The 15,332-nt window shown below is 37.5% G+C and overlaps 1 protein-coding gene across 1 annotated transcript; it reads right to left on the bottom strand.

Annotated features, from left to right (window-relative positions):
• Positions 1 to 26: 26 nt before the first annotated feature.
• Positions 27 to 5,133, bottom strand: LOC135715936 (protein RFT1 homolog). Its single transcript, XM_065238868.1, has 4 exons — positions 4,851 to 5,133; positions 4,575 to 4,783; positions 4,012 to 4,507; positions 27 to 1,156 (listed from the first exon to the last, which is right to left on the bottom strand). Exons 1-4 carry the CDS (start codon positions 4,908 to 4,910, stop codon positions 218 to 220), a joined length of 1,704 nt encoding a protein of 567 aa, XP_065094940.1. The 5' UTR covers positions 4,911 to 5,133; the 3' UTR covers positions 27 to 217.
• Between the last annotated feature and the right edge of the window lie 10,199 nt (positions 5,134 to 15,332).

Genomic DNA, 15,332 nt, shown 5'->3' with positions numbered 1-15,332 from the left:
TCGGAATAGGATGGAAAGAAAATCAGTTAGGTACACGAACTAGCTTGCTTTATTTCCAGCACTGGATTGGAGAGACTTTTTAAACAATAACTTAAAAAAATGCTGCATTGCACGCAAATTGGATCAAACCAAAATAAGAATGGTGCAGTTGTCTTCTTTGGTATATCACACAAACGCTTTTCTAGGTATTTCAACTAAGGTGGTCAAATTAACTGCGTCAGTTAATTAAATTCGAATCGTTCGTCAAACTCAGTTTTCTTTCCTTGTATTTAGCCAGGCCGGTTCGTAGAAGCTCTCGATTTTCAAAACTCCACGTTAGCAAAGTTACACTGGTGCACAACATTCCGATCAGGATATGGTAGAAGATCGATCGGCCGAAAAAATAAGACTCAGAAAGCTTACAAATAAAACCGCCTATTGCTAATACAGTGAGGAAAAGTGGTCCCGGTAGAAAGCTAAACAATGGATCACGTCCTATGACCCTATAATGGTTTTGAATATAATACAAGCTGTAACTTATCCGGAAGCTCATGTTGCAAATGTTAGCCAACACGAATCCGACAGGACCAAACCAGTTCGTTAGCTGATAGGAAAGTAGAAGAAACGCTACTGAGAAGAATGCCATGTAGTAGTTGTAGGTGTCAATCTGCTTGGAAGTATTTGTTGCAAACATGTATCCCTCGGTAACGCCGTTCACAGCCAGTAGCACAATTGCCAAACAGTGCCATTGCAACAACAGCTCCGGTAGGCCTCCTTCCACAAATTCAGATCCACCGTAAAGCAACAGCAGGGTGCCAGAATAGCTTTGGCCGAAAACAAACCCAACTAATCCGATCGAGGTTACCGTTTTGCATACATACGATAGCACTTGGCAGGCTTCGTTTACTTTCGCGCGGTTCTGGTCCAGCAGCTTCACATCCCGGGCTATTGTTTGAGTGAAATAGAAGTAACTGCTATCCTCTATCGGCCGGAAGATAAATCGAGCAGCCAGGCTGCCCATATTGTTTACAACATCGTAGGTTGCCTGCTCACTAAAGGTCAATACGGGACTAACCGACATCACATATTTTTCACCTTCGGTCAGAACCTGCTTCAGGACGCCTTGCTTGGCAAAGCTTAGAACTAGCTTTTGTAGATCTGTATTGAAGGCGGAATTCTGCAAAGAAGGAGATAACATCAATAAATGTGAAATTTGGAAGCGATAGTATGTTTCGGTAAAATGGGTAAAATGTGCACAGTCACAAAAAGGCAGGTTTTATGATACATATGGCGGTTTGAAGAAAACATCGATTGGCCTCAAGTTTCTAAGACCTAAGGCTATCGCTGAACTCCCTTCAGTCAATGATTAAAATTTTGAAAGTAACTTTGTACTGTCAAAAAAATGCATGTGAGAATTTTGACGTAGGACTACGTCTTTGTCTTCTATATGGGATACACTTTGAAAGTACGAAAAATGAACATGTAACGAAAAGGGTCAGGTTTTGAACGCATATTTCTCCAAAGAATTAATGTGAAATATGTCATGCAATATGCCATTTGACGGGGGCTTCATTCAGCAATTTTGTGGCATATAGGGGAAATGGCTCTAATATTGGCCTATGGATCTAAGATTGAGCCCATCGCTAAAAATCTGCTATTTATCAATTTTATCTAGAGGAACGCGTCATTGGGACGGTACTAATGGATATTTTTGGTCGCTATTGAAAATTTAGTCGATTGCTGAATTTATGTATGGGCCCAAATTAGGGTTCCCCTAGTACAAATAATGAAAATAGTTAAACAGCTAAAAAAATTAACTAAAATTTGTAGCATCAAAATTTTCCATACATATGCTTAGACCACAAGGTGTTCTCCTAACACAGCCATCACATAGTAGGTCCCAAACGAAACAAGCCGAAGCCGCACTTCCTTTGGAACTTCGGACGTGTTCATATCGATCGCCTAACACACGCCATGTGGACCGGTGGACAGGCTCCCCGCAAACAGCTTGCTACCAAGGCTGCCTGCAAGAGCACTCTAGCGAGAAGTAGTGAAGAAGCCACACCGCCACTGTTCGGGTACAGTTGCTAATCGTGAGAAACACCACTGTGGGTCATCTTCATCAAGCGCGTCATCGTCATGCCGAAGAACATCAAACTAGCACACGTATCCGTGGCGAAAGTGCTTACAGATCGCAGAATTCCCCAACTACACAAAGATCGAATAACCCGGTATATTGCATCAAACCTGCCGCTGGTCACGATATAGTGCTTGTTTTCGCATAAACAATAACCATAAGCAGCACCTAATCACCAATTCGGGATATAATCCCAACTTGATGTGGTATGGTCGTACCATCTATGATATCGTTAGTGTATGGTACCCGTTTATTGGGGTTGTTCATCGTAAAGTGTCTAATATAAAGGCTACACTTTTGCCTAGGGCCAACAGCCGGGTAATTTGCTTCCTGCTCGACAGACGACCATGCGCAATTTTCATTATTTCGCCAGAAGCAAAACCCGTGTGAGCTTAGGGAATCAATTCGACAGTGAGCATGCATAAGGGCGTATACGCGATGATCAATTCTCTTCATCGATTTTCTCTTTTGTTAATAACTCGCTATATTTAACGTTTCTCGGTGCGTTTGCTGGCGATTAATGTCATTTGTATGATGTTAAATTGGTCATTTCAACGACATCTGATTTCAGATTCGAATTCAGCAACCCAAAGCTCCATATTTCATCACTTCCTCAAAATTGTACATTTAGGACTATAGAATGCATCGTTTGCTAGAGAAAACGTATTAAAAGTACTATTTAATACTACTCACTGAAATACTGAACAAATTATCTTTTGATAATATCATTAAATTAATTGAATTATTTAGAAACGAAATTGATCAATTTCACCTCAATGATTAACTTCACCCCGTTGTACGGTACAACATAATATGTATTGTAAGGTTTCAACCAAATTCCAGGTTATTTATCAGTTTTTCCCGGTTGTTTTCGATTCCCGGTTCTCCCGGTTTAGTGGCCACCCTGAGTGCGGCAAACCTGGTCAGCTGGTCAAGCAAGCAGTTTGGCTGTCTGATATCATCTATGATTTGAAGCTGAAAACTTGTGTCCCGGTTACAATTTATGAGGACAACCAAGGCTGCATTGGAATGGCCAAAAATGGCGAGTTAAATGTTCGAAGCACATTAATGTGAAGCATCATTTTGTCATTAAAAAACTTGTATAACGCATCGGAATAGCGGATTGACAGGGGGTGTTATCCAAGTAACAATCGGTTATTCGTCTCGGGGTTATTCTAAAGCCCTACAGTAAAAGTATGGACGACTGTCACCACAAAACTGAAAAAAGCTGTTCCAATCGAGCAAAGCGGTGCATTTTGACGGTTCGATTGGAACAACTTTTGACAGACGTCCATACTTATACTGTAGGGCTTGAGATTATTCTGGTCGCGGGTAACAACGCATATTCCCTAGCAACGTCTTTGTTAGCGAGTACATTTTTCAAACCGTACAATCAAAACGTAGGGGAAAGTGAGGCAAGACGGCCACCCTGGTCTATGGTCATGAACCCGCCTTACAAAAATATTCCTAGTATAAGGGATGATTAATAACAATGCAAAACACTAACAATCCCGCAGAACACCTTAGAAACACACAATGAAATACAATCAAAAACACCTCAGACACACGAAATGCCATCTTGCTCCACAATCCTCTATTTCAAATTGTTCATAACTATTTAATATAGAAATCTAATGGAAAGTCCAATTGAATTTTCAAGTAATCTATCTTAAAATGGATAGATTAATGCTATTATGCTAGTGATCAAACTTTACAATTTTCGCAATATACAGCCACACGCTGTTTTTGTTTTTGTACCCGAGTGCGCACCTTAGTGAATCTTTAGTGAAAACACGGAGTGTGGCTTGTAGATTAATGATTACTCGACTACCCGAATTCTATTTTATAACCGTAAAAACCTGCACAATTTCTACTCAACTGCGATCATCACTTACCGAATTCGGCAAAACTCCAGGCATCATTTCTCTTATAGATGTAAATGGGAAGTCTTCCATATTTTCGTAGTAGTTTCCGAACGTTTTCCGCAACTCATACTTATCATCGACCCGTTTCATCTCCTTCCGATATTGCATCAGACGTGGTATGTACAAGTGGAAGAACGCATAGTTCCCAACTATAATTGTTATTGCGCTTATAATTTGTGCTATCCCGAATGCGTAAATCGTAATGCTTTTGTTCCACAAAACCAGCACTATAAAAACAAGCGAACGGATGAAGATATGTCCGGTGTCCATCACAACCTTAAGCTTCACGAAGCAGAAGACTTGAGAAACGAAGATCGGTGATTCGGCCGTAAGTTCGATAACGCAAGCAAATGCTATTGCAAAACAACCGAAACGATACTGCACGTAATAGTGTTCATCCACAGTCGATAGCCAATTCAACCAAATATACAAGCATGGCATCGCTAGGACGAAGCATATCGGAACCCTGCAAAATGAGATTTTCAATTTGTAGATTATCTTGCATTCGTAAATCTGTCCAAAATTAACATTACGTGATCCAGAGTTGATTAATCAATTGTGCCCAAGTGCATTGTTTGTTGTGCCGTGAACTTAATGCGGCACGGATAATAGCCTCTTTGGATAGGAACAACAATGTACTTTCCAGTAAAAGCAATCGAACATTGGTTATCCCCAGTACCTCTCGCCCAACACTCCTCACAATGAAGGCATTGATTGCAAAGGTAATGCATCTGCAAAAAATCTGGAAGTAGTGAAGCGTAAGATTATTGAGCTCCGTAAATAGCGATGACCTTGTTCTCTATCCTTACCTGAAATATGATACTGAAGGATGCATTTTGCAAACTACTCGCGAGAATATTTCGTCCCATCTTTTGCTATTACTTTAAGACACCTCAAAGCCTAGAGTTACTTGAAGTTGTGTTTGCAATTAGTTTTCGGTACAGTCCTAAGTATTACATTGTGTAGTGCTCTCTCCTAAACTAGAGATTCGTTTTCATTTGCAATCACAAGGTAAATCTTGTGTAAAGCGAAAATTGTACTCTTTCTATACTATTTATTTTTACTTCATGTTTGACGTGTTCATCGATTTGTTTTTTTGTGCAATACAGCTGAACACTGTACTTGTGTACAGAGCAGAAGAAGGAGGCAAATAGTGTCAAATATGACAACGTCAGCGATTTAAACGTATCGGTGAATAAAGTGATGCCAAAATAGATTAGTTTTGGAACGGAATCCTTAAATTTAGTAAAACTTATATCACGACCAACAATAGAAACGGTCTGATGATTCTATAACATTCCCCAGAAAACCATTCTTCAGAATCTCATTCCCCAGAATGAACCATTTTCCAGAAAACCATTCCCCGAGGAGAATTTCTGTATACCATTTATTTGTGAAACCATATTTTTTTTGCAATTAGATTTCACAAATAAAACATAGGTATGTATCGGTACATAAAAATAAAACAAATAAAATCAATGTTCTAAAATAAATGAATTTCATTTCCCAGAAAAGTATGCCATATATTAGATTGACTATTTTTGTTTATTATAGTTACTCCTGGAATCTTCTTTCGCGTATATAAAAAGAATAGAAAAACTTTTCAATGGGTTAAGGGGTTTTCCCTTCTTTGAAAATATAACAAAAGGAAATAATTAATTCTTTGGATGTAAAGAAAGGAATACATATTATCTTCTTTTAATATATAAGGAAAAATATAATCAATAACTTTTCGCGAGGGATTCGAGGTAATGACCATTTGAGATAATAACGTGTGGAATAATGTTATAAATTTGTAATCGGTAGTTCAACGTTCCATGCACCGATTTTTTAATCCATCACGAGAAATTCTTCAACTCAGTTCGAACAATTCTTTTGCATAATAGACCCTTTGACTTTTTAAATGATGAACGAAGTGCTCGAAAACTTGGAGGTTGTCATTTTCTAAAGAGCTATAAAATGGCTTGGAATTGATAAATACATAGTTTCATAAAAGTAAACGTAGTGTATCATCAAAGGTAAAGTGAAACTAATCAGAGAGTTTTATCCTGAAAAATATATTAAATCAAATGTGTAAAATTTATCGATCGGTTCAGTCATATTCAGGGCCTTGCATTGGCGCTTTGTAATAAATAAAATATGGATATTAAGCTGTTCTGTAATATAAAACTGAAATATAATATCAAATGACAAAAAAAATGATAAATTAACCATTTAATTCGAGCAGTTAAAAATTACGTTTCCTACCACTCGAACTTCGAAATAACACAATATTTTTACGGTTTTTTTCTTCTAGAACCACGAGAAAAGTAGCCAAAAGTAGTGCGTTTCATAGTAAAATAGTCATTTGTTGGCCCAATTTTGTGAAATCGTTGGTAGAAAATCACGGTAAAACTGCTTGACAAAGTGGTCCATTACTAATATCATCATCTTTTCTGGGAAATGGTTTATTCTGGGGAATGCTTTTCTGGGGAATGGTGTATTCTAGGGAATAGTTTTCTGGGAAATGGTTTATTCTGGGAATGCTATATTATCTACCATTCCTAAACTTTTCGAATCCATCATTAATGCCAACCTATTTTCCCAAGGTAAATCTATCATTACTAGTAAACAACATGGATTTGATAAAGGTCGATCTACAGCTTCTAATTTTATATATTTTGAAACATATGCTTTAAATGTAATGGATAAGGGAAGTTATGTAGAAACTGATTTTAGTGAAGCGTTCGATAGAGTGGATATACCACTGTTGATTTTCAACTTATCCAAGTTAGGTTTTAATACCAGGCCACTGCAATGGATCGAGTCATACTTGTCAAGGAGAACGAAAATTGTCGTATGTCGTTCATGTGACATGTGGTTCGCATCTTGGTCCACTGCTATTCATCTTATTTGTCAATGAATAGAGTACATTATGCAGACGATATGAAACTTTTCATGGGAATATAATATCTAAAGCATCTGATCTACAGCTATTTCAGCAATAAGTAGACATTTTTTACACTTGGTGTAAGAAGAATTTGTTAGAGCTTAACGTTCGTAAATGTAATTCTATATCGTTTACAAGAAAGCATGCCGTAGTAAATGACACAATTTCCCTTGGTGAGAAAACAGGTGAAAGGTGTAATCAAGTAAGGGACTTAAGCATTATTCTCGACTCTATGTTATCATTTGTTGATCACTACAATAACATAATATATATAAAGCAAGTAACATGCTAGGGTTATATTATTAGCACTTCAATGATCCTTACACTATCAAAACATTTTATGTGGCCTATGTGAGAACTCTTCTTGAATACTGTAGCGTAGTGTGGGCTCAGTATCAGGATACATACATATATAAGCCGCATTGAGTCTGTTCAAAAACAGTTTGTTGTTGTTTGCCCTTCGAAAATTAGGTTGGGAGTCCACGGTAGCTCGGTTGGGCTCTGCCTGAGGGAGAGTCGCGAAGAGAGAAAAAATGGAACGTCAAATGCAGCCAGCCGGCTGCTGTCACGAACTATCATTGGGAGCCAATTACTTTTATAATGCTTTTCTTATCAGTTGAGCAAGAATACACAAGGCAGTATTGAAATCTTGCGTAAAGTAATTTATGACAAACTGTCGTTTCCAGCTATTTTATTCAATGGGACACCGTTTCTTTTCAATTCATTCAAAATACACACAAATCAATATTGAAAGATATCATTAACCAAGGTTTTGTCAAAACATCTAATAAAATACCAAACAGAAAAGTACAGTTTTTCACTGCACACTGAACGATCTCAAACAATCACTACACGGTCAAAGCAAAACACGATACATATTTTGCTACGCCTGTTTGATTTCAATGGCACAAATTTTCATGGCAAGAAAAACTAGTATACAATGAATTCCGTGCGTGCTATGTGCTTCTTCCTACCATGGCTCTCCATATAATACAAAATAATAAAAGACGACTCGCGCTATAGTGCTCACTAGGTTACTGTAGCTTTCCAGCTTGTATTGCGATTACGTAATCACGAACATGTAGATACGAGACATCACATATCAAGAAAAATATCAATAATATTGAAAGTAATCCGAATTGGATTCCTACTCAACGACGCGCACTGCGCAAAAAAACATTCATATTTAATAAAACCACAAAAAACTCCGAAATACGCGTGAAAAAAAATATAGCGGATAAGATTATGAGTGAATTAAAACACCCACACAAACTTAGAAAATTACAAAAAAAAAAAAAAATAAGAACAGAATCCGAATACAATAGAGAAAAAAAAAGATGAGTGATAATTTGAAGTACCCCTACACAATAAGCTTGAGCTTGATTGACCGCCCACGGTTGCTACTCTGTTATTACCAGATCAGCTGTAATTACACAGAGAACCAATAGACGATGCTTGGGACTAGCAATCATCCTCAATGTGTAAAAACTGGTGATATAAAACTAGGCAATACCAGCCCCGGCCGCACCCGACCACAGGTCAAGAAAGGAATGGGAAGGATTGTGTTGACATGACACTCGCTTTGATGGAAGCCGAGAACACCTCTGCACTTCCACGAGGAATCACTGGGATGTTGGATAAGAGGGTTGGGTTTGCAGCAGGGTTCGTTTTGGTAAACGATAAGCTGAATTGATGTCCTAACGAGCATATAACGCGAAGGAGCTTGGGACTAAACCCACGGTCTTCTGCTCAGTAAGCAAAAACGCTTGCCACTAGGCAGACGAGCACCTTTTTAATCACCGAGTTGCTGTTATTACCATGTAGTCATATTAACAAATAAAACGATTGACGAATCTTGAATGTGGATGGGCCTGAGATTAGACTCATGATGTTCTGCTCAGTAAGCAAAAACGGTTGCTCTAAGGCCACCGAGCCCCTCATATCACATAATACCGTTGCTCAAATTTTATCCATTCAAACCCGGAACCAACGACAACAACGAGTTTCGCAAAATATACGATACACAAGCGATTTTACCATAAATCTCTTTGATATGTAAGGACCGCGTTTTTCTGCTCAGTAAGCAGGCCACTGTAACCGACGATCTTTCAAATCCGAAAACTAAAAACTACGAAAAAGTACTTAGGCCTTCATTAAGTTCCACTTTCACGCGACGTTCAATGTTTCAATTTGCTCTTTACGTTTTGTTCAGGCTATAAATAGGCTCTTTTCAAAAGTTACACGAGAAATACGCACAATCGTCGCCTACCTCGCAAAACTGGTTCCAAACGACAACAAAGGCATAAGCAACGATGGATTGTTGAACTTTGCTGGCTGGTGTAGTGCTGCTGAAAAAAGATCAGTCTATTATTTTGGTTAGTGATCGTTTGGATTTGGGTCACCCCACGTTGTGTTTAGGTTAGTATAAATAAATAATACTATTTAGTCATATAAATCACCACAGCTCATTATCTTCAGCGTTATCGGTTTTCGTTTCTGGATCTTTAGTTGCCTCTGTGATATACTTACTTGCGGCATACTATTTTGGGAGTGTATATGAGCGTGTACCATGTACGGTAGCTCATCTCTCATCGTGATGGTGGGACATAGTAGACAAATTAGAGAGAAAACAAGGAGGTATTAGTATTAGTTATATGTAAACAAACAAAACAAACGAAGAGAAGAGGAAAGAAGAGCAGAAAAATAAAAAAGGGATGAAGTAGATAACAAAGAAAAGAAACGTAGGCAGATTATTAGAAAAGGCATTATCCGAGACTCAGCAATCAAATGTCACTCCCGCCGAGATCTCAGCGAAACCCCCTCCCCGCCGAGACTCGCACAGCCGAGCTCGGTAGAAAAAACTAAGTGTGTAGATAGATTAGTAGGAAAATAAATAAAACTACTTTATGACTCAAAGTGCAATGAATGAGCGTTAGTTTCGGGATCATTTCAGTGTTAGAGTTATGTTAGTTTTGATCCATAATCAGCCCTGCTGACCCCTCCAACATTAGTTGCAGGCAGTGGTTGTTAGATAATGCGGCACTGTAACTACTACTATTTTAGAGGTATGATTCGTCAAGTTTATACAACTCAATGTTTCAATTGAGCCAAACTATCTATCTTACAATTACAAAAGCAAACCTTAACTTACAATTATATGCAAATGCAAAATGAAACTTGACAAATCATCGTCAATCCCCTTATTACAGGGCAGGGCCTGACGATTTGAATCTAATTTTGATCAGTGAACGGGCACCATATGGTACATTTGCTCACCATGAACCTATCATTTCCAGCCTATCTGAACTATTTAATAAATGGAAGCCATAACATGGGTTACGCTCCCCCTAAGCGGGCCCTCCGCATCCTGTCTCTGTCTTATCTTAAATACAAAATGCCAATGGTATGAATGTATCTATATATAACTTGGAAATGACGTACAATCAAATAAACCCGTAACCCACTCACTTGGTCAGGTTTCAGAATCGTCCAGTGGGCAGTACGCTCTACACTCCAAGTTAGCTTTTTTTTCAAATTTACCGCAAATTTGATATTTTACCCATTGAGTGTTGATTAGTCACAATGAAACATTGTGACAGAAGTTGAGGTTACTAGTGTATTAAATAATCTAGGTCCTATTTAGGATTATATCTGAAAAATCCAAATCTGGCCAACGCCCACCCTAAACCTAAACCTGTTCTAATCCACCTGAAATGACTAACGAATGGAAGACTTTGACTACCCAGCCATGCAGTAGTCTCATTCCGTGCCTTATGGCAACTTGATGATTCTATTGCGCTCATCTTCTTGCACCACCCAGGGGAGACTTGGTCCTGTACCCAATGCTTAACTTATCTCCTTTCCACTCAGCTACTCGCAATACAAAAATCTTGTGATATAGTGGGCGGAATATTATTATATGAGACAATTCAATGCAGACGTCTTTCCAAATTTGGCAGATCGACAGGTAATCGGTGAGTTACCACGATAGTTGCTATTCAACAACTCGACAACGTCCCATCGTCAACGCCTGCTATGAGAATTTCCCATTGCAGACGCCAACGAAATGACGTCATCGTCATCGAGCTATCGATCAACTACCCTGGTTATAGCACGATGCTAGGAGGCGAACCGGAAGAATCGATGAGCTACCTCCCCCTTTGAAGTACCCCTACACTATAATAACAAAAAGAAAAATAGCAACGAACTACGTGCATTTCATCATCATCATCAGATAAAAAAAAAATATGGATGCACCATAAATTTTAAACTGAAATGAAAATGAACAAAAAAATTCTACGAAGACTTGTAAACCAGCTTGTAAATGCTAAGCAACAAAAAAACAAGGGTTACTGTAAGTTATTTAAAATTTAGTTTATTTAATCCTGTTTTCCATGTCGCTAATTAACTAAACAGTTTTGCCTCAACATTTTAATGTTAAATCAGTATTATTCGGTCGATATTAATATGATACTTACCTTAATTTGATATACTTATCTGTTAGAGTTGCTGCGATTCCTGTATTGTTCGAAGAGTTTTCATCATTTATCCTCTCGTTGATATTATTGCAGCTCATGTTGTTGGTAACTTAACACCACTGCAACCAGTAATTTGATCTATTGTAGTATATCCCGTGTCCTTAGTTTAGTATGTTGTTGGTATTGTTGAATCTCATACACAATAGGTATACGTAAAGGTTAAGAAGCATACAGTCATGCAAAAAATACATAAAAGAAAAGAGAAAAAGAAAGGAGTATTAGTAGGAAAAAACATAAACCAATTGCAAATGAAGCGCTTTGAGTGGGTTGGTTTATTTCCTTTAAATTCCGTTATAATTGCTTATCTTTTGACAGATACGCGTATTTCGTCTACTACTTGCAGACTTCATCAGTGCCAAGTACTCAACACCACTGAAGAATCCATCTTTAATCTACGAGTTATATACTAATCAATAGGTACTAAAAATCAGCAGGTATCTACTGCCATGTCAAAATTTACCTAAACAGGTACCTAAATTCAGTCTCCAACAGGTAGAGGCATGCTACGATGTGTTGTTTTAGGTAGCATGCTAAAGAGTCTCGAGTATCCGTTTCCTTGATCTCTATTAAGCAATGTTGATGGATTATGTTTAAATATTTCTAGACTTTCGGCTACGTCTAGTTTCCAAGGTGAAGATACAGTCCGCAGGATATTAATGTTTTCCTTAGTCAAATTGTGCCCCTTTTTTACGATATGTTCTGCAACCTTGGATTTAAATTCATAATGAAATCCTTTATCCATCTCTTTGTTAGCCTTTTTTACCTCTGCGGTGTGTTATTTAAACCTTGTTTCCAAAGTCCTTTTCGTCTGACCAATGTAGATTTTATTGCAATCTGGACAAGAGATTTTGTAGACTCCAGCTTTCCCTAAGACATTTATTGAATCTTTAGTTGATCCTAACAGTGACTTCAGCTGATTTATCCTACTGCTGAATACTAAATCTAGGCCAAAACTTCTAAACTTTGAAATCAATGGTTTGGTAATGTTTTTGTCGAAATTCACCGCTACCCGTTTTAAACCTTCAGTTACTGGTGTAAGAGTTGTCGAAATACGCCTAAAATGATCCCTTGTTCTTTTATCGATTACTGCTTGAATTGTTTTTTCTTGATACCCATTAAGTCTAGCGATTTCAAAAATGTGAGCTATTTCCTTTGATTTGCCTGTATCGCTAAGAGGAAGGGTTTGCATCCTGTGAACCATGTGGTGAAAATCGGCCATTTTATGTTGATGGGAATGGTTTGAAGTGCTTGGTATTACTCTCTTTGTGTTTGTTGGTTTCCTATAGATTTCGAAATTGAACGAAGACGTTTCCCTGATGATGAGAAGATCTAAGAAGGGGAGTTTGCCGTCTCTCTCTTCTTCGTGAGTAAATTTGATGTCCTTGTGAACGTTGCTTATGGCCTCCAAAGTTTTTGATAAATCTTCCCTTTTGACAATGCTAAAGATGTCATCCACGTACCTATACCAAAATTTGGGCAACAAATTCCTATCCTCCAGAGTATTTTCTAGGTTAGCCATGAACAATTCACATAAAAATGGAGAAAGCGGATTGCCCATAGGAGCGCCTTTAGTTTGTTTATAGAAATTTCCTCTGAAAATGAAACAATTTTCCTCCATACAAAGACGAGTAAGCTTGAGATATGACCGAACTTTGTTTTTCCAAGTAGAATCCTCACGTTGCTTCAGAAGCCAGTCCTCTAAAAGGCTGATGGCTTCCTTTACAATCAATTGCAAATGCTAAGCAACAATAAAATAAGGGTTGCTAAAAATTATTTGAATGAAAATTCCTGTTTGCCGCCAACATTCAACAATTTTGACTACGATCGTATATGCTTCAAATACTACACACTTAAATTTTTTCACCGAGATTCCAACAGCCGAGTTGTTCTGCAATTTATTTTTCTGGGATTCAGAAAAAAACAATTGCCGAGACTCAGCAAGCAAATATGATTTTGCTGAGATATCAGCTAACAAACAGATATTTTGCAGAGATATCAGCAAAAGTAAATGCCGAAGTAATCTATGTTGGAGATTTTACCAAGCTATGTTAAGTGTATAGGATACATATTAGAGAAATATTAAAGTTTAACTATATTTAACTGTTTCGATGAAAAAGGAATAAAATATTACAAAGCTCTATTTATGAAATAATTAATATTAAAAAAATATAACATTAGTTCAACCTAAGAAAAGCTTTAATACATACAGGTATGTGAATGTAAATAAAGTAAAATTTCTCTCTAACATATGATTATGATAGCTTTCATTGTCCTGCAAAATTATTCTTGTCTTCACGGCCACCTGACTCGCCCCTCCCAACGCACCCTGTCATGGTAAATGGTATTCCCAAATGCCACAACCGAACTCACAACAGGACACATAGCCATAACTGAAGCATTCACCCTTTTCGGAAATGAAGCAATACATACATACATTACTTATGATACCAACTGCAATATGGGAAATGTTTCCTTACGAATGAGTAAAAGTGAAAGAAGTTGAAACATTTTTTCTAATTTTTTTAATGTCGGCCTAAGTGTCCCTAATTTGGGCCAATACATAAATTCAGCAATCGACTAAATTTTCAATAGCAACCAAAAATATCCATAAGTACCGTCCCAATGACGCGTTCATCTAGATACAATTGATAAATAGCACATTTTTAGCGATGGGCCCAATCCTAGATCCATAGGCCATAGGAATTTAACAAATTGTCAAATGTCTTATGTTATCAACCTATTTGAAAATTTTATTTTTTACTGAATTTTTGCATGCAAATATCTACGCTTTTAGAAATTTTTCCATACGAATTAGTATAAGTGACTCACTTTCTGAGTTAGTTTCGTTTTCAGTGTGTCGACTGTAGATAGGAGGTTGCTGTGTTTAGTAAAGTTATTCAGATGGATAAGACCTATTCCCAACAAACAATCGTCTATAGAAGAAACGACTTCTTGACGATTTTATTCAACTGCATGCTTAATAATACTTGCATTATTTTTAATAATAACTTCTGTTCAGGCTTTGTTCACACAAATCTGGAGAATTTATTCAACCACAACACTTCCTCCCCATTAATTAAAACAGCAACAAAACAAAAATAAGAGAGATCCCCGGACAGGGATGGTTAGTTATTCTTTATTTATAAAAGTGATTGTTTTCATTATTTCTTACGTGCACGTACAACACACAGATATTAGAATATGAACTCCATACATATACATGTCGTTGCATAGGATTCGAACCATGGACCTTCTTGATCACCAGCCGCTTGCCTTGTCATCTGAGCTATCCTAGAATTCATTATAAGGGCAGCTCAATAATCAATAAAAGCTTGCTTGAAAGTGAATACCTATCAGCACTCCCGATCGCAACTCTATAGCTCTAGCTCCTTAAAGGCCCGGTAGAAATGATTAATTCATTCATCGTTGTTTTACATGAAACCAATGTTACCTCTTCACCTCTCCAATTCCAAGGAAAGGATTATTTGGTTCGGTTAGATAAACTAGATCAATGCATGCATTGTCGTGAGTCATGTGATCGATGATTACTATTTAAATTAATTAGGCATAGAGCACAAATAAAAAAAGGTTGAACTTGGGATTGAACTCACGACCTTCTACTTGGAAAGCGGAAACGGTAACCACCACTCTACTGATTTCGTCTTGTTGTTAGACTGAACCAGTGTTGTGGAGTAATGAATCTAATACGTCGTTTATAAAGCATTTACAAGGCATGCGATTAAAATATGGGTGCATAGTGGTATAAGAGCTATTATGCTGACTGTATCCATCTTTATTCAGCAATATTGTAAAGCAATGCAATG

Source organism: Ochlerotatus camptorhynchus, unplaced genomic scaffold, assembly GCF_037179485.1.
Source record: "Ochlerotatus camptorhynchus isolate MF236.1 unplaced genomic scaffold, CSIRO-AGI_Acam_v1.1 ptg001041l, whole genome shotgun sequence".
Lineage (NCBI taxonomy): Eukaryota > Metazoa > Arthropoda > Insecta > Diptera > Culicidae > Ochlerotatus > Ochlerotatus camptorhynchus.
The sequence above is the reverse complement of the archived record's forward strand: the minus strand, read 5'-3'. Positions and strand labels throughout refer to the sequence as shown.

Excerpts from the sequence above, each read along its gene's own strand:
- LOC135715936 (XM_065238868.1), bottom strand. The coding sequence starts at position 4,910 with ATGGGACGAAATATTCTCGCGAGTAGTTTGCAAAATGCATCCTTCAGT. Across the intron at positions 4,508-4,574 it reads ATTAATCAACTCTGGATCAC|GGTTCCGATATGCTTCGTCC; the intron begins GTAATGTTAATT and ends CTCATTTTGCAG. Across the intron at positions 1,157-4,011 it reads CTGGAGTTTTGCCGAATTCG|AATTCCGCCTTCAATACAGA; the intron begins GTAAGTGATGAT and ends CCTTCTTTGCAG.